We start from the raw sequence: 19,729 nt of genomic DNA, 5'->3' as shown, positions 1-19,729 counted from the left end.
TTCCTGACCTGACACAGGAAGTTCATCCTCTGCTGGGCCTTTTTACTGATTGTGGTGATGTTGGACGTGCACTTTGGGTTCTGGGAGATTGTGGATCCCAGAAACTTGAACGTTTCATATCAGACACGTGTTGTTGATTATAGTGACAGAGGACAGTGTTGGGGTCTCCAATTTAATCTAATTCAATTCAGTGTAATAATCATCACCACATGTGCACAAGAGGATTTCTGTAAAATAGGATTTATTACATTTTAGGAATTTAAATCAGGACGCCAAAACATTTTGCTAATTTACATTATTTAAATCTTTTTATATAATTACAAGATAAAATAGTATTTTATTTCTGTAAACAGTGAGTTTTGTAACAGTGTAATAAGTCATGACCTTTGGTTGTACCTTTCAATATTTTTTATGTTTCGCAAAATAACACTAGATAGATCTCAGGATTAATGTGAGACTCCAACAAAAGGGTGGAGAGCTTTGAAAATATTTTATTAATATCTCTGTGGGGAAGTTACAGAAGCAGGGGCCGTTTGCTAACTGTCAGTCAAGACCTGTGAGAGACTCAAAAAGCAGAAGTATTTAGTGAGGAGGTTTTTGTCACAGTGTAAATCACTGTGATACGTACTCATTCGCAGAGGTGTCCCATGTTTTACAATAATAGACTGCTGAGTCTCCCTCCTCCACATTGTTGATGATCAAACGATAATCTGATTGTGACTGATGAGTAGATGTGAACTTTGGAGATGAGAAACCAGAGCCATATTTTACAGAGTTCCAGTCATGGCGAAACCTCAGTACAAACTGAGGAACTCCTCCTGCAATCTGTTTGTACCATCGAGCAGCACGGTTAGTCACAGTGCCCAGGTTACAGTCCATGGTGGCTGTCTCTCCTGTCCTCAGCGCCACGACAGGAGGCTTCTGTGTCACCACCGTCACACCACTCACACCTGGAAACAACAAGATGACATGAAGTCAAGAGAAACACACAGACTGATGAATCCAACATGAGCTCAAAGCTGCAGTAAGTCAGCCTCCTTACATGTTAGAGCAGTGATGAGAGTGCAGAGGGTCCCCAGCATGTTGTCAGTGTGTGCTGAGAATGGCCTTGGAACTTGGAAAGTGAGCTTCCTGCTGACAGATTAGAGGGTTTGGAGGATGAGGAGAGGAGGTGCTGGAGGAGCAATTTAAGACAACACTGAAACTGAGAGTGACTGACAGGAGGAGGAGCTTTGCTTCAATCTGCATGCTTTGGCACATTTCTTGCTCTCTTATCTTCTGTGAAGGGAAAAGTCTTTTCTGTCTCCATTATTGTCTCTGCAGACAATGTCTCCCCCCGACCCCAAAATATGACAACATGATGATTTGAAGAGCACTTCCTGCACTTTTATTGTCACAGATTTGTGTCTTTGCTCACTTCTTAATAAAAGGGATTGAATTGAGTTCCCTCTGATTTCACAGAGAGCTGACACTTGACCTCTTCATTTACATGCAGCTATAAATAAGCAGAGGAGGCCTGCAGGTGCATCCTGGGAAGGAAGAGGTGATGCTTCACTGACGGAGGATAAACGTTCAGTTTCATTTGCTCATTTCATCTGATTTGTGTAACGTCTTAACGACTGCAAGCAACTAAATACAAAAAAAGGCGATTTTAATCTCTCTGTTGAGCTTTTATTTCAAATTAACTCCTAATAACAATGTAGCTTTCTGAAGAAACACACTGAAGTAATAATCAGACAGAAATATGTCTGTTATCTCTGTGTCCTGGATTCATGAGATGTGAGATGAACATGAGGAGAAAAATAAAATCTACTGACAGTTACAACATTTTGATGAACATTATTGTTTCAAATGATGTTTTCAAGAAAAAAAAATAAATACAAACACTTTTGTCGTCCACAGTTTGTTGTATGGTCACTTTTTATTGAATGAGTCTGGACAAACGCAGCAGTTGCAAAGCTGATACAACACCTCCACCTCACTGTCACAACATTTATTACAAGCATGCAGACACATCTTTTCTAACACGTCAACCTCGTCATGAGCAAACAGCACAAACAGTAAAGAAGCAGCTTTGAAATGCTCATTCTGCTCCTCTGCTATTCTTCAGTGGGACAGTGCGACTTGTCGATGTTTTTCTCTGAAGTCTGGGAGCCCAGAGACACTTTACACGTGTAAACCTTATCCATGTTCCAGTCTGACGTCTGGATGGCCAGAGAGCTGCTGATTCGGAAAGTCCGGTCCGCTTGCTGAACAGCGGTGCTGGTGGAGATCCCGCTGCTCACTGGACTCCCACCAGACAACCAGCTCACATCTGCAAAAGGCACAGACTGACTGGACAGACAGACCAGAGTGGCTTTGTTGGACTGGAGCTCAGCACGGGACGGAGGGAAGACTGTGAGGACAGGAGGAGGGAGGCTGGAGCCTGAAAACACACCAAGGACATTCATCAAATAACTCCAAATCCAATCACTGATACAAAGCACGACAGCAGCAGATTATTTCACTGTTTTCTTCAACAATACTACAAACACAGTGAAGAAGTGAAGCATTTTAAATGAGTGAAAACATTTTGAAACCATCGCCTAAAATATGAGCACTCTTCCTGTTTCAAACAAAGTCTATCAGTTACAAACTTAGAAATATTTGGATTCATTCAGGATCATTTTTACACTGAAAAAAATTCATGAAGTCACTTTCTGTGTCTCACAAATGGCACGACAGTAAATCAGTGGTCATTTAGCTGTTTTGCTGTTGTCTGTCTAATCATTGAGAGAAAAACAATATTCATTTCCATAAAAAAACTTAAAAACTCCCTAAAATTTGGAAGAATAGTCAGTAACATTAATAAATTAAGCTCAATAATTTAGTGTTGATATGACAGAATAAATTACATTTGACAGATTATTTAGCATTTGGTTTTACAATGATACAAACATGCCATCAGTCTTGACAATATAAAATAATTTTGTACATTTTGTCCAAATATTAAAATTGCTCAGCCATCAAAACACTTCAGAGTATTTGTAGATATCATTGAACACATTTTGATCATTAGCAGATCTTTACTTTGTCCTCAAAGACACAGTCTGGCATCAAAGCAGATGAACAGAAGTCAAAGTGAAATTCACTCAACAACATGTTTGACTTTCTGAACAGTCAGCCTGATATGAATTGATGATTTTCACCGAATTTGACTCAGAAACAGAGAATCTGTCTTGTTTTGTGATCAGTTAAAAAGTACTTACTTGTCACAGTCAGCTTGGTGCCTTGTCCGAATACCACAGTGATTCAGTTTGTACACATGGCCGTACAAAAACCTCCTGACTCTCACTGATGAGGGGAGTGGAACTGAAACATCCTGTTGAGACCAACTTTCACTGTCAACATCTCGTTCACTTCATCAGTCTGCTTCTGTTCACAAACACTGCTGGACTTGAGGACTGATTCTCAGTCTTCTGCTGCATCCTTTTGTTTTCATGCTGGACATGTTAAAAGTCCAGATATCATCAGTCAATTCAGTCCAATGTTAATGAGGAAAATCATTCAGACAATGCAGCTGAACTTGGTTGTCTGTTATTGACTGCAGGGATGGGATAACAGTCATTTTCTGTTTAACTCGCTGCAGCCAAAAGTCGTCTTCAGACGATCAAATTCAACCAAAGCAGTTGATATAATGTCAGAGACATAATTACTCACAAGCTCCTGCTGTACTGAACTCATCAGGCTGTGGATTTTGTCCTGTAACAGTGTTCACCCTGTGTTTGTTGACATTGTTGGAGACCCACAGACCCACTGCTGTCTGTGCAAATATACTCAATATGTTCTTCTTATGACCTCATTAAAACTCAGTGTGTAGAAAAGTGAAAGATGTTTTGACACATGGTGACATTTCTGATGTTTGAGGTCAATTCAACGTCAGAGAGGTCAAACTCCCTGTTTGACCTCTTATGAACAGACTGTTATAAAACTGCAACAAACATGAACTGATGGAGACTGATTTGATGTTTGGGAGGTGAAATGCTGCATAAAAAGTGCTGACAGCACCAATCACACAGATGGAGCTGATTCAAATCCATTGGATTTAATCTTGTTTCACAGACGGAGTCTCTGAGACCACAAACAGAAGTGATTCATCATTTCCACTGACTGATCAATACAGATATTTACCACATATATTTATCCCCAACAATATGAATCAAATTCCTTTTTTATCTTTGTTTATCAGTCGTTGGTGTTTTTTTTTTTTGTCTAGTGCAAATGAAAAAAATTCAATGAAAAGCAGAAAACAACAAATGCTGAATCTAATTATTTCTTCAATTTCAATGTCAAGAGAGATTTGGATGAAACTTTTATATGAAATTAGATTTTCAAGATCAGATTGATGAAACTGGTTTGTAGTTTTTTTAAAGTCTCATGTAGGGTAGTTATAGAGAGCATTAGTTCATGTGTCAGAGAGTCAGAAAGCAGAAGTAGTTAGTGAGGAGGTTTTTGTCACAGTGTAAATCACTGTGATACAGCTGCAGCTGCAGAGTCGTCCCATGTTTGACAGTAATAGATAGCAGAGTCTCCTGCCTCTGCCCTCTTAATGATGAACTGGTAATCTGTGTTTGATGAGGCTTTAGAGTTGAATCTGTTTGAGGAGAATCCTGTTCCAAAGCTGGGTGAACTGTCTGAATAGTGAAATCTCAGAACAAACTGAGGAGCTTCACCAGGAACCTGTTTATACCAACTGACATAATTGCGATCGTATCTCTGAATGTTGCAGTTGAGAACAACCTCTTGTCCTGGAGAAACTGTGTGGACAGCAGGCGTCTGGGTCAGCACGATCACTGCATCAACATCTGTCAACAAACACAGAAAAATCCATGAGTGAAAGGTTTGTGTGTGAAAATCTGAGCTATAAAAGCAATGAGAAGAATATCTTACATGTTAGAGCAGTGATGAGAGTGCAGAGGGTCCCCAGCATGTTGTCAGTGTGTGCTGTAAACGTCCCTTACTGTCCAGCTGAGAGGTGAGCAGGGTTGGAGTGTGAGGAGAAGAGAGACTGAAGCTTATAAAGACACTGAGGAGAGGAGAAGAGGAGGAGGAGGAGGAGGAGGAGGAGGAGGAGGAGGAGGAGTTTCAAGACTCAGCACATTCAAAGATAAAATGAATTTTGTTTGTGTCACTGAATCATTTCATACCATCAATCTCATATTTCATCACCTTAATGTTTATGAACTGATGGTGTTTGGAGGTGTGTTGATGTCCTTTGATGAGTATTTTTAACTCCAGTCAGATCATCATCAGTGTATCAGTTCATGTTCATCTTTCATCGTTCTATGTGAAGTAAACGTTCTTCTCTCATAAGAACATGTGGAGGTAAATGTTCACCTCTAATCTCAGTATTTTCACTTGTCTAAATTTTCTTTCCACCACACAAACATGTTTCCTCATAATCCAAACACATGAACAGAAATGTTTTATTGAAACTGTTTATCAGTTGATGTTGGTGTTTGTCTCATGAATCAGATTACTGTTATAGTTACTGCAGCTGGAAGTGAAACAATCAGCACTTCTTCACGATAACAGGTGATAATTTAATTAAAACAGAGCAGATCAGAGCTGAAAAGGAGCCTGGAGCCACCTCAGGACCTCGTGCTTCGGCTGTCCATCTCTCAACATGAGGCAGATTCTGTTGGTGTCGACTGCCCTCACCCTGCTGCCCCAGCAAACAACAGTGAAGGAAACAGCTCTGGCTACCACAGCCTGCTAGAACATCCTCAGCACAGGACTGCAGACACTGACTGACCGGAGCCTCCACAGAAAGTAGAGGAGAAGAGGAGGAGGAGGAGGAGGAGTTTCAACACTCAACACTGGTTTCAGTCATGAATAAATATCCACAAATCAGTTTGTTCCAGTTTGTTTTGTTGTTGTTGTTGTTGTTGTCTTTGCAGGTCTGATGATGACCTTTACATCAGTGCTAATATTCTCAGGGTTGATACAAATGTTCTCTTTAAAGTGCTGTTTCATTTCAATGACATGAAGTAAAGATGATCAGATGCTAAATGTGACTTCATTGGATTTCAGAATTGTTTTCTCTCACAGTAGTTTATGACAATATGTTCAATAAACAGTGCTGAGTAACAATCAGAGTCAGCTGTAACGTGTACACAGGACTCTGGACATGTTTCAGTCCTGACTGTCTGTTGCAGTCTGTTCTGTCCTGTTTGGTGGTCGATCCAAACCAGACAGTGATGGATGAACAGAGTCCAGACTGGATGACTGCAGTGTGGAACTGGACCAGCAGCTCCTGAGGCAGGTTGAACTTCCTGACCTGACACAGGAAGTTCATCCTCTGCTGGGCCTTTTTACTGATTGTGGTGATGTTGGACGTGCACTTTGGGTTCTGGGAGATTGTGGATCACACCAGAGGACCAGCTGTCCATCCTCCCATCTGTATGAAGACTCATCACCGTCATGTGGTCGATGGTCATTGTGTCGTCTGCAGACTTCAGGAGTTTTACAGACGAGTGTCCTGAGGTGCAGTCGTTGGAGTCGAGGAGGAAGAGCAGTGGGGAGAGCACACATCCCTGAGGGACGCCACAGCAGGATGTGATTTTCTCCAGTCTCACCTGCTGCTTCCTGTTTGTCAGGAACTTTGTGATCTGTCAGGTAGAAAGTAAGAAGCTGGAGTAAACACAACTGTTTATCCGTTATCTCAGTTTGATCACACTTTGTAAATTGTCCTCTCACCAGCTTAGCATGATCCATATTAATAATGAGTCCTGTTATGAATTTCTTGGAAAAACATCATTCATTTGTGAAACTAAAATAGTATTTTCTGTAAACAGTGAGTTTTGTACAGTGTAATAAAACGTGACGTGACGTTGCATGTGTCAATATTGTTTATGTTCAGCAAATATGAGATCGTTCTCCGGATTAATGTGAAACTTTGATGAAAATGTGAAAAACTTTGAAAACATGACTTTAATATTTTCGTGGGGAAGTTATAGATGACATTGGCTTCTTGCTGACTGCCAGTCAAGACCTGTGAGAGACTCAAAAAGCAGAAGTAGTTAGTGAGGAGGTTTTTGTCACAGTGTAAATCACTGTGATACGTGCTCGTTAGCAGAGGTGTCCCATGTGTGACAGTGATAGACAGCAGAGTCTCCTGCCTCTGCCCTCTTAATGATGAACTGGTAATCTGTGTTTGATGAGGCTTTAGAGTTGAATCTGTCTGAGGAGAATCCTGTTCCAAAGCTGGGTGAACTGCTCCCATATAAAAAACTCAGAACATACTGAGGAGCTTCACCAGGAACCTGTTTATACCAACTGACATAATTTCCAGAATCAGTTTTGCAGTTGAGAACAACCTCTTGTCCTGGAGAAACTGTGTGGACAGCAGGCGTCTGGGTCAGCACGATCACTGCATCAACATCTGTCAACAAACAAAGAAAAATCCATGAGTGAAAGGTTTGTGTGTGAAAATCTGAGCTATAAAAGCAATGAGAAGAATATCTTACATGTTAGAGCAGTGATGAGAGTGCAGAGGGTCCCCAGCATGTTGTCAGTGTGTGCTGTAAACGTCCCTTACTGTCCAGCTGAGAGGTGAGCAGGGTTGGAGTGTGAGGAGAAGAGAGACTGAAGCTTATAAAGACACTGAGGAGAGGAGAAGAGGAGGAGGAGGAGGAGGAGGAGGAGTTTGTTTCAGTGTTAATATTCTCAGAGGTGGTACAAATGTTCTTTTTAAGATGCTTTTTGAGCCAAAAGACCAAAAAATAGGATCACATTATAAATATTTTGTTGCTGGATTTCAGATTGATGGTTTCTCACAGTTGTTTATGACAGTACGAGCAGCAAACAGTGTTCAGTAACAATCATGTTTAAACACAAGTTATTTGGTTTTCTGTTGCTTTCAATGTACGATCACAGAAATAGTCACGAAGCTCACACAACAAAGCTGAAGAAAGGTATACATGAAAGTGTAAAGTTTTTACTGGCTCACAATGCGTTTATTATTAATAATAGTATTATTGTAAAAAAAAAAAAAAAAAAGCTGAACAATGCTGAACAAAGGTCAACATAAACATTTCAGTATATGTACATACAAGAGAAAAAAGCTGGAAAACAAGGCAAGGCAAGGCAAGGCAAATTTATTTGTATAGCACAATTCATACACCAGGCAATTCAAAGTGCTTTACAGAAGCATAAAAATACATTAAAATCATACATTTCAAAGAAAGAAAGAAAGAAAGAAAGAGATTAGAAGAGAATAGAAAAATAAAAATAAAATACAATTAAAGGAAGCCAGTAAAAGACAATAATTTAGTGTTTAAGACAATAATCTAGCATTTAAAATGATTACTTTAAGTAAAAGCTGTAGCAAATAATAATGTTTTCAACTCTGATTTAAATGAGCTGACAGTTGGTGCAGACCTCAGGTGTGCAGGGAGAGTGTTCCACAGGTGAGGAGCATAATAACTGAAAGCTGCTTCACTTTGTTTGGTTCTCATTCTGGGAACACACAATAGACCTGTCCCTGATGACCTGAGAGGTCTGGATACTTCATATGGAGTTAATAAATCTACAATATATTTCGGTCCTAGACCATTTAATGCTTTGTAGACCAACAGTAAGATTTTGAAGTCTATTCTTTGATTCACAGGAAGCCAATGTAGTGATCTGAGGACTGGTGTAATATGGTCCATTTTTCTGGTGTTTGTAAGGACTCGTGCAGCAGCATTTTGAATCAGCTGTAGTTGCCTAATTGATTTTTTGTTTAGGCCAGTAAAGACTCCATTGCAATAGTCCAACCTACTGAAAATAAATGCATGAACAAGTTTTTCCATGTCTTCTTTGGGCAGACATCCCTTAATTCTGGTTATATTTTTCAGGTGGTAGTAGGCTGATTTGGTAATGAGCTTTAACTGGCTGTTAAAATTCAGGTCAGAATCAATAATTACACCAAGATTTCTGGCTTTATCTGTTGTTGTCAGTGACATGGCATTAAGGTGAGCACTGATCTTTGACCTTTCATTTTTGGGGCCAAATACAATCACTTCTGTCTTATCTGCATTAAGCTGAAGAAAATTCTGGCACATCCACTCATTGATTTGATGAATACAGTCACTCAGTGAAAGTAAGGGACTGTAGTCATGTGATGACACAGAAATATAAAGTTGTGTATCATCTGCGTAAGTATGATAAGAAATATTATATTGCTCCATGATCTGAGCTAGGGGCAACATGTAGATATTGAAAAGAAGTGGTCCGAGAATGGACCCTTGTGGCACCCCACACATCATCTTTTGTCGTTCGGACACATGCTCACCAATTGACACAAAGTAGTCTCTATCTTGTAAGTAAGATTTGAACCAGTGTAGTACAGTGCCAGTAAGTCCCACCCACTTTTCCAGTCTGTCAAGAAGTACGTCATGATCAACTGTATCAAAGGCAGCACTGAGATCTAATAATACTAAGACTGAGGTTTTGGAAGCATCATTATTCAGATGTATGTCATTTAAAACTTTGATAAGTAAAGTCTCAGTACTGTGGTGTGGACGAAATCCAGAATGAAATGCATTAAAAAGATTGTTCTGCATCATGAAAGCATGCATTTGTTGAAAAACAACCCTTTCAATAATTTTTCCTAGAAAGGGAAGATTTGATATTGGCCTGTAGTTGCTTATCGCTGAAGCATCCAGATTAGCCTTTTTTAGGAGAGGTTTTATTACTGCAGTTTTCAGGGCCTGGGGAAAGTGACCAGACTGAAGAGAATTATTTATTATCTGCAACACATCTGGAGCTATGCAATTAAAGACATTTTTAAAAAAGTTTGTTGGCAGAGTATCAAGGCAGCATGTTGTGGATTTTAACTGTGATACGGTTTCTGCCAGCCTTGTATGATCTAGAAGGTTAAAATGTGCTAGATTAACTGTAGAACAAGAAGGCACAGATGACAACAATGAACATCAAGAAATATCTAAAGTACAAATTGTGCTGAATAAGTATTCAATGATTCATGTAACAGGTTACTTTTTAACCATGAAGTGATAATATTGTGAAGCTTTTGCCTAACAAATTAGTTTGGACTCAAAGATGCAGACCTGAACACAGCAATCAAGTAAAACGAGAATTAAATAACAATAAATAACAACAAAAAGTGCACCAGTGAGGAGTGGAGAATAAATAAACTAAAGGCGCAATCAAACGGAGTGGGAGAGAACAAAGGGAGCTCCGACAAGGCGGGTTTGAGGCAAGGCACGCGCTGAAGCGGCAGGAAGGCACTGAAACACAGGAGCACATGATGAGTGGCAGTTAAAGGGTAGTTAGCGTTCTCACTGGGAACAACCAGACACAGCCATGGACAGAGGAATAATCCGGAAGAGGTGGGAGAGGGCTCTCTCCTTAAGTACTGTGCCTAATCAGGAACATGCCTCTCAGGTGAGGGGGCGGAGCTGACTGGGTGCAGGGAAACAACCTGCTGCACAGACAGGGGAGAACAGACAGACAACAATAACACTAGGAAAAGGGCAAGGAGACACACTAGGAGAGAACAGGTCAGTAGGATCCGAACAAATATGCATGGATACATGTGTACATGCAGCATGCTGATGACTTGTGACTGCTCTACCAAATATGACTCCATTTATATTATCAAGATATTATGGACGGCATGAAACTGATGAGCCTCATCAGCAGAGATGATGGGACAATGCACAGAGGGAGGTGGAGCAGCTGGCACTCCGACATCAAGAAAACAACATCGCTAAGACGTTATTATTATTATTATTATTATTATTATTATTATTATTATTATTATTATTATTATTATTATTATTATTGCTCAAGCGATTATACATTCACTGTTCTCAGACATGGTCACTCATGATGTCTTTGTTGACGTTGTCAGGGTCTGTCAATGAAGATATCAGCTGTTCTCATCAGATCCTCACATCCAGTCTGTGCAGATCTTCACTTTCATCGTTTCATCATCATCATCAGCTTGTCAGTCAACAGAGTCATCTGCCATCACCAGCGTCTGGACTCCATGGGGCGATTTATCTTGCTGCTGCTCAGATCGATGTGTGTAAATTGCTTGTAACTGAGATCTGTGAAACATTTTTACCTTGTTATTGTGATAAAATCAATGTTGCTGATGTGCTACACCTGCAAACATTTGATCAACAAAAGAAATTTGAACACCACAAAGAGCTGAAGTCTGACTTGTAAAAAGAATGACACACATTATGAGTAAAGGTATGAAGAGGTAGAACGTTAGTCCACCTATCAGAAGGTCGGAGGTTCACTCCTCAGCCTCTGCAGTCCACATGTCAAAGTATCCTTGGACAACACACTAAAGCCCAGTTTCCTCCCAGTGCTGTGCCATTGGTGTGTGAGTGTGTGTGAATGGTTAAAAGCTCAAAATGAGCAGGAGGCCTCGGCGGGTCGTGTGAATATGTGTGTGAATGGGTGAATGCAGACGAGTGTAGTGTTGTTTTAGTGGTTGTCAGAGTAGAAAAACGCTTCATAAATACAGTCAATTTCAAAATATATACTTGAATCAATGTGGCAGGAAAACCAATAAGAGCATTTGAATGTTTGAAAGCAAATGATTTCCAAACAGTTTGGGACACTGCTGTTGCTGGCATCAAATTCTAAATGAGGATGTCATAATCAGACAACAATGAAATTTCTCCATTTCAACATTTATATTTTGTCTTTGTGTTATTTTCAATAAAACATGGGATTTTGAATATTCATCACATTCTGCTTCAAAACATGTTTCACACAGGGTCACAACTTTATTGGAAACAACTGCACACTGGGTTTATTTGAATCTATTATCGGAGGAAATGTGTGAGACGCTCAAAAAGCAGAAGTCGTTAGTGAGGAGGTTTTTGTCACAGTGTAAATCACTGTGATACAGCTGCAGAAGCAGAGCTGTCCCATGTGTTGCAGTAATAGACAGCAGAGTCTCCTGCCTCTGCCCTCTTAATGATGAACTGGTAATCTGTGTTTGATGAGGCTTTAGAGTTGAATCTGTCTGAGGAGAATCCTGTTCCAAAGCTGGGTGAACTGTCTGAATAGTAAAATCTCAGAACATACTGAGGAGCTTCACCAGGAACCTGTTTATACCAACTGACATAATTTCCAGAATCAGTTTTGCAGTTGAGAACAACCTCTTGTCCTGGAGAAACTGTGTGGACAGCAGGCGTCTGGGTCAGCACGATCACTGCATCAACATCTGTCAACAAACACAGAAAAATCCATGAGTGAAAGGTTTGTGTGTGAAAATCTGAGTTATAAAAGCAATGAGAAGAATATCTTACATGTTAGAGCAGTGATGAGAGTGCAGAGGGTCCCCAGCATGTTGTCAGTGTGTGCTGTAAACGTCCCTTACTGTCCAGCTGAGAGGTGAGCAGGGTTGGAGTGTGAGGAGAAGAGAGACTGAAGCTTATAAAGACACTGAGGAGAGGAGGAGGAGGAGGAGGAGGAGGAGTTTCAACACTCAACACTGGTTTCAGTCATGAATAAATGACAGGATTCATCTGTGTTCACTTATTATCTACAAATCAGTTTGTTCCAGTTTGTTTTTTTGTTGTTCCTGTTGTTTTTGCAGGTCTGATGATGACCTTTACATCAGTGCTAATATTCTCAGGGTTGATACAAATGTTCTCTTTAAAGTGCTGTTTCATTTCAAAGACATGAAGTAAAGATGATCAGATGCTAAATGTGACTTCATTGGATTTCAGAATTGTTTTCTCTCACAGTAGTTTATGACAATATGTTCAATAAACAGTGCTGAGTAACAATCAGAGTCAGCTGTAACGTGTACACAGGACTCTGGACATGTTTCAGTCCTGACTGTCTGTTGCAGTCTGTTCTGTCCTGTTTGGTGGTCGATCCAAACCAGACAGTGATGGATGAACAGAGTCCAGACTGGATGACTGCAGTGTGGAACTGGACCAGCAGCTCCTGAGGCAGGTTGAACTTCCTGACCTGACACAGGAAGTTCATCCTCTGCTGGGCCTTTTTACTGATTGTGGTGATGTTGGATGTGCACTTTGGGTTCTGGGAGATTGTGGATCCCAGAAACTTGAACGTTTCATATCAGACACGTGTTGTTGATTATAGTGACAGAGGGCAGTGTTGGGGTCTCCAATTTAATCTAAGTGTCAGTATAATAATCATGGCTACATGTGCACCAGAAGATTTCTGTAAAATAGGTTTTATTACATTTTGAGAATTTAATTCATGAAACCAGAACATTTTGCAAATTTTCATTATTGAAATCTTTTTTAAATAATTACAAAGATAAGATTACGTTTAGCAAACTAACACTAGATAGATCTCAGGATTAATGTTAGATTTTAAGAGATTTAATGTTGTGTGGGGAAGTTACAGAAAGCAGTGGCTGTTTGCTGACTGCCAGTCAATACCAGTGAAAGACTCAAAAAGCAGAAGTATTTAGTGAGGAGGTTTTTGTCACCGTGTAAATCACTGTGATACCCACTCATTCACAGAGTTGTCCCATGTAGCACAGTAATAGACTGCTGAGTCTCCCTCCTCCACATTGTTGATGATCAAACGATAATCTGATTTTGACTGATGAGTAGATGTGAACTTTGGAGACGAGAAACCAGAGCCATAGGTGGGAGAACTATCGCTGTGATAAAACCTCAGTACAAACTGAGGAACTCCTCCTGGAATCTGTTTGTACCAGTAAACATAACTCCCTGTGACAGTGCCCAGGTTACAGTCCATGGTGGCTGTCTCTCCTGTCCTCAGCGCCACAACAGGAGGCTTCTGTGTCACCACTGTCACACCACTCACACCTGGAAACAACAAGATGACATGAAGTCAAGAGAAACACACAGACTGATGAATCCAACATGAGCTCAAAGCTGCAGTAAGTCAGCCTCCATACATGTTAGAGCAGTGATGAGAGTGCAGAGGGTCCCCAGCATGTTGTCAGTGTGTGCTGTAAACGTCCCTTACTGTCCAGCTGAGAGGTGAGCAGGGTTGGAGTGTGAGGAGAAGAGAGACTGAAGCTTATAAAGACACTGAGGAGAGGAGAAGAGGAGGAGGAGGAGGAGGAGGAGGAGGAGTTTCAACACTCAACACTGGTTTCAGTCATTAATCCACTGCAGCATGATTGTGAGTTTCTCAACATACATTTTAATCTCTTCTGTTGTTCACAAACACTTCACTTCATTTTTATTACATGTTTCTAACTGTATTAAAGTGATTTTATAAAATCTGCATCAGGATGTTGATGTTGAATATTTATCCGGTTTGTTCCAATTCATCTTTTCCAAATTTCATAAATGTCAGAATCGACATGATCCTTCAGGTCAATGTAGTATTTCTCCTTTGTCACTGTTCAACTGTGGCTGACAGAACAGATTGTTTTTGTGTTACTTAAAACAAGTGACTGAGACCAGAAACTTATTAAGAAAATGTTTACTGATGTAATAAATCAAGGGAGAAGTAGGGTCATTTTCTCATAAGCTTACGTACAATCACACTTCTTTCACAGCCAGTGGAGTCGTTCCCTGCTGGTCGTTAGAAACAATACAGGTTTAAGGCACTTCCACAATGGCGTCACGCTTCAGACCTGGAAGCTCTGTCCACTATTTTTAGAGTCTGTGGCATGGTCGCATGGCACAAACATGGCAGCCCTCAGAAGGGAAAGGCCAACCTGTCCAGTCATGAGGGTACCCAAGTGTCAACAAGTGACACAAATGACACATGGCATTTGTCGCCAGGCAAGCCATCATTTACTACAAGACCGCATGCATGTGAGTGTCAAGCATCCCATCCAGGGTCACTGAATAACTTCTATGCACATTTCTAAGCCATCAATGACACACCCACCAGGATGTCTGTACCCCCCCAGAACGACCAGCTACTCTGTCAGTCCACAGTCAACGTCAGGCAAACCCTCGCAAGAGTGAACCTCTGCAAGGCTGCTGTTCCTGGATGACTGCTCAGGATGAGCGCAGATCAGCTGACCAACGTGCTCATCGACATTTTCAACATGTCCATGAGCCAAGTGGTTGTCCTTGTGTGCTTCAAGACCACCACTATCCCCCGAGTGCCAAAAAAAGTAAGCATTGTCCTGCTTCAGTGAAGATTCTCCTGTAGAAATTGTACCAACCACAATGCAGTGCTTTGAGTGTCTGTTCGTGGATTACAGCAAATCCTGTCTCCCCACCCCACATGACCCCTATCTGCACCAACAGGTCCACAATCAATGCCACTTCCTCTGCTCTCCACCTGCACTGTCGCATCTGGATAACAAGAACATCCACATGAGAATGTTCATTGGTTCCAGTCAGCATTCAACACAATCATTGACCAGAAGCTGGTATAGAAGGTGGATCCTCAGCCTGAAGACCTTCCTTTGGATCTGAATTCATGGACTTTCTCACAGATGGACCCCAAACAGTGGGCATCAGGAACATGACCTCAGCAGCCATCACAATGAGCAATGGGACAATGAGGCGAGGTGGAGCAGGTGGCACTCTGACATCAAGAAAACAACATCGATAAGACATCTTATTTCTCAACATCAAGATAAACACGACTGGTTTGTTGTTGTTTTGGTGCACCAGAGGATTCACATCGAGAAAGATTTCTCACATCATCTGAATTTATATCAGCAAATGAGAAGATGTGAATATTTATGAGGGACAGCAAACATTAATATTTAATGTGAACAATAAATATTAGTTTTAGTTGGTTACATTTACATGGGTGAATATTATCTGTTACTGTATTAAAGCATTTACATATGACAGACTGCATATAACGGCCACTGCAGACCTGAAGATTTCTGTGACAATAACAACAATTGTTTAGAAGTTGAGAATTATATTCTGAATGTTACACTTGGGAAGTTACACAAAGCAGTGGCTGATGGTTTCACTCCCATTGGAGATGTATCAGCAGCTCAAAAAGCAGAAGTAGTTAGTGAGGAGGTTTTTGTCACAGTGTAAATCCTCTTTAGCAGAGTCGTCCCATGCGTGACAGTAATAGACAGCAGAGTCTCCTGCCTCTGCCCTCTTAATGATGAACTGGTAATCTGTGTCTGATGAGGCTTTACAGTTGAATCTGTCTGAGGAGAATCCTGTTCCAAATTCAAGTGAACTGTCCTCATAGTAAAAGCTCAGAACATACTGAGGAACTTCACCAGGAACCTGTTTATACCAAATGACAGAAACATCATCATATCTCTGAATGTTGCAGTTGAGAACAACCTCTTGTCCTGGAGAAACTGTGTGGACAGCAGGCGTCTGGGTCAGCACTTTCACTGCATCAACATCTGTCAACAAACACAGAAAAATCCTTGAGTGAAAGGTTTGTGTGTGAAAATCTGAGCTATAAAAGCAATGAGAAGAATATCTTACATGTTAGAGCAGTGATGAGAGTGCAGAGGGTCCCCAGCATGTTGTCAGTGTGTGCTGTAAACGTCCCTTACTGTCCAGCTGAGAGGTGAGCAGGGTTGGAGTGTGAGGAGAAGAGAGACTGAAGCTTATAAAGACACTGAGGAGAGGAGAAGAGGAGGAGGAGGAGGAGGAGGAGGTGTTTCAACACTGGTTTCATTTTTTTCTGTTATTTTCTGCTCTCGACTCCGTCACTTCTGTTTTGCCTCACTCTCAACATCCATTTCATACACAATCACCACATCTGGCCAATGATCTCTCTGCTGAAGGACCTCGAGCCAATCACTCCTCGGATGCTGTCCTTCAAATAATTCACCGTGTTTCTGTCTTTCACACCTTTGTTTGTGCAATCCAGCACCTCCCCGTCACCTCCATCTCCCTCAGGATGATCCCAGTGATTCAACTGAGAGGTTCCATCCTCCACCTGTTGGCTTTCCTCCACCAGCAGCATCTTGTAGACTCCAGGTGATTCCACCTGTCTCCAGTCTTCATGGGCTCAGGCTTCATGGTGATGCAGCACATTGATGGAGTCAAATCAGCTTCATCTGTTAACTGTTTGTTTCTGTGACAGCTGTGCAGCAGTTAGCTTCAGTGCTTGTCTCATCAAGTGGGATTCATGTAAATTATTTTCACATCTAAAGCCAGAAAAATCAGGTGAATCCATTGAGAAGATATTGGATTTTAAACAATGAGATTTTTCATCATCCATGCAGGGAAAACATTGAGCTTTGGTTTGGGGCTTCACACTCACAGATGTGTCCTTTGACTGTTAAATCCACTTGTGTTCTCATCACATTAATGTTCTCTTTACTTTTGTCTCAATGTCAGCCTCAGTTGTCCTTTTCCTCACTCTGTCCTCGGCCCCTGTCTTCAGCCACGTCTCACTTCCTCCAGGCCCATGTTTTTCCATGGAAGTCACCTGACTCTCCTCACCAACCTGCTCACCTGTTCTCCATTTCCCTCATCAGTGTGTCGCTCCACTGACCAGCCCCCATTTCTCAGTCTTTGGCCAGATTGTTAATGTTGTTTCAGTCCTTGCTTTCCAGCCAGAATGACCCTCAACCTGTATCCTGATACCCGAACCTGAGCCTGGACCTGGACCTGGACCTCCAACCTGACCGTCTGCCTGATCCATGGACTTGTGATTCTCTTCCTAATCCCTTTGAATAAGTCTGTTCAGGCTGCTTTCCTGGTTTTGACCCTTGTCTGTCTTCTGATTCAATGAGCTTTTGCACCTCTATTTTCACAATAAATCACTGACCTCTCCCTGTCTGTCTGGACTGTCTGCATTTGGGTCCTTCCCTCATTGTCTTGTGCATCCCCTGTGAAACTTTTTCATGAATCACTGAATCTATAGACATGTTGCCAGGTGAATCAAAGATTTTCATTTTGTTTTGTTTTAGCTGCACATGACAGAGATTTTCGTGTTTTTAACTTCTGGTGAGCAGATGACATTTGGACCTGTCAATGAAGACGGAAAATGTAACTTGATTACAATTTAAAACAAGTGTTTGTGTAACATCATCACGACATGTCCAGAGGATTTATATCAAGAAGGAATTTTAAGATTAGTGTTGATAATTATATCTAAAATCTTGATTATTTTATAATGAGTGATAAGGAAAAAATGTAAAAAAGAAACAACAATGAAAAAGCATCATTAGCTGAAACAGGAGCAGTGTTTCTCTTTAAAACATCACAGATCACAGTGGCTGATGGCTTCACTATCAGCAGGTCAAAAAGCAGAAGTAGTTAGTGAGGAGGTTTTTGTCACAGTGTAAATCACTGTGATACCTCTTCTTTAGCAGAATTGTCCCATGTAGAACAGTAATAGACAGCAGAGTCTCCTGCCTCTGCCCTCTTAATGATGAACTGGTAATCTGTGTTTGATGAGGCTTTACAGTTGAATCTGTCTGAGGAGAATCCTGTTCCAAAGTTGAGGAAACTGCTAGAATAAAAAAAACTCAGAACAAACTGAGGAGCTTCACCAGGAACCTGTTTATAACAATTGACATCAGCACTATCATATCTCTGAATGTTGCAGTTGAGAACAACCTCTTGTCCTGGAGAAACTGTGTGGACAGCAGGCGTCTGGGTCAGCACGATCACTGCATCAACATCTGTCAACAAACACAGAAAATCCACGAGTGAAAGGTTTGTGTGTGAAAATCTGAGCTATAAAAGCAATGAGAAGAATATCTTACATGTTAGAGCAGTGATGAGAGTGCAGAGGGTCCCCAGCATGTTGTCAGTGTGTGCTGTAAACGTCCCTTACTGTCCAGCTGAGAGGTGAGCAGGGTTGGAGTGTGAGGAGAAGAGAGACTGAAGCTTATAAAGACAGAGGAGAAGAGGAGGAGGAGGAGGAGGAGGAGGAGGAGTTTCAACACTCAACACTGGTTTCAGTCATGAATAAATATCCACAAATCAGTTTGTTCCAGTTTGTTTTGTTGTTGTTGTCTTTGCAGGTCTGATGATGACCTTTACATCAGTGCTAATATTCTCAGGGTTGATACAAATGTTCTCTTTAAAGTGCTGTTTCATTTCAATGACAAAGTAAAGATGATCAGATGCTAAATGAGACTTCATTGGATTTCAGAATTGTTTTCTCTCACAGTAGTTTATGACAATATGTTCAATAAACAGTGCTGAATAACAATCAGAGTCAGCTGTAACGTGTACACAGGACTCTGGACATGTTTCAGTCCTGACTGTCTGTTGCAGTCTGTTCTGTCCTATTTGGTGGTCGATCCAAACCAGACAGTGATGGATGAACAGAGTCCAGACTGGATGACTGCAGTGTGGAACTGGACCAGCAGCTCCTGAGGCAGGTTGAACTTCCTGACCTGACACAGGAAGTTCATCCTCTGCTGGGCCTTTTTACTGATTGTGGTGATGTTGGACGTGCACTTTGGGTTCTGGGAGATTGTGGATCCCACCAGAGGACCAGCTGTCCATCCTCCCATCTGTATGAAGACTCATCAGCCTCATGTGGTCGATGGTTGTTGTGTCGTCTGCAGACTTCAGGAGTTTTACAGACGAGTGTCCGGAGGTGCAGTCGTTGGAGTCGAGGGGGAAGAGCAGTGGGGAGAGCACACATCCCTGAGGGACGCCACAGCAGGATGTGATTTTCTCCAGTCTCACCTGCTGCTTTCTGTTCGTCAGGAACTTTGTGATATGACAGGTAGAAAATAAGAAGCTGGAGTAAACACAACTGTTTATCCCTTATCTCAGTTTGAACACACTTTCTGAAGTGTCCTCTCACCAGCTTAGCATGATCCACATTAATAATGAGT

The 19,729-nt window shown here is 41.3% G+C and overlaps 1 protein-coding gene across 1 annotated transcript; it reads right to left on the bottom strand.

Annotated features, from left to right (window-relative positions):
* Positions 1 to 1,919: 1,919 nt before the first annotated feature.
* On the bottom strand, positions 1,920 to 16,440 carry LOC143333726 (immunoglobulin lambda-1 light chain-like). The gene is made up of 4 exons (XM_076751956.1): positions 16,401 to 16,440; positions 15,990 to 16,315; positions 3,249 to 3,282; positions 1,920 to 2,425 (listed from the first exon to the last, which is right to left on the bottom strand). Exons 1-4 carry the CDS (start codon positions 16,438 to 16,440, stop codon positions 2,100 to 2,102), a joined length of 726 nt encoding a protein of 241 aa, XP_076608071.1. The 3' UTR covers positions 1,920 to 2,099.
* Between the last annotated feature and the right edge of the window lie 3,289 nt (positions 16,441 to 19,729).

This window comes from Chaetodon auriga, chromosome 16 (genome assembly GCF_051107435.1).
Source record: "Chaetodon auriga isolate fChaAug3 chromosome 16, fChaAug3.hap1, whole genome shotgun sequence".
NCBI lineage: Eukaryota > Metazoa > Chordata > Actinopteri > Chaetodontiformes > Chaetodontidae > Chaetodon > Chaetodon auriga.
Note: the sequence above shows the minus strand (reverse complement) of the source record. Positions and strands in the feature narration are given on the sequence as shown.

Coding starts and splice junctions, on each gene's coding strand:
- LOC143333726 (XM_076751956.1), bottom strand. CDS start 16,440: ATGCTGGGGACCCTCTGCACTCTCATCACTGCTCTAACAT. Junction 3,283..15,989: donor ACGACTCTGCTAAAGAGGAT/TTACACTGTGAC, acceptor TGAATCACTGTG/GTATTCGGACAAGGCACCAA. Junction 2,426..3,248: donor CACCAAGCTGACTGTGACAA/GTAAGTACTTTT, acceptor GTGTGTTTTCAG/GCTCCAGCCTCCCTCCTCCT.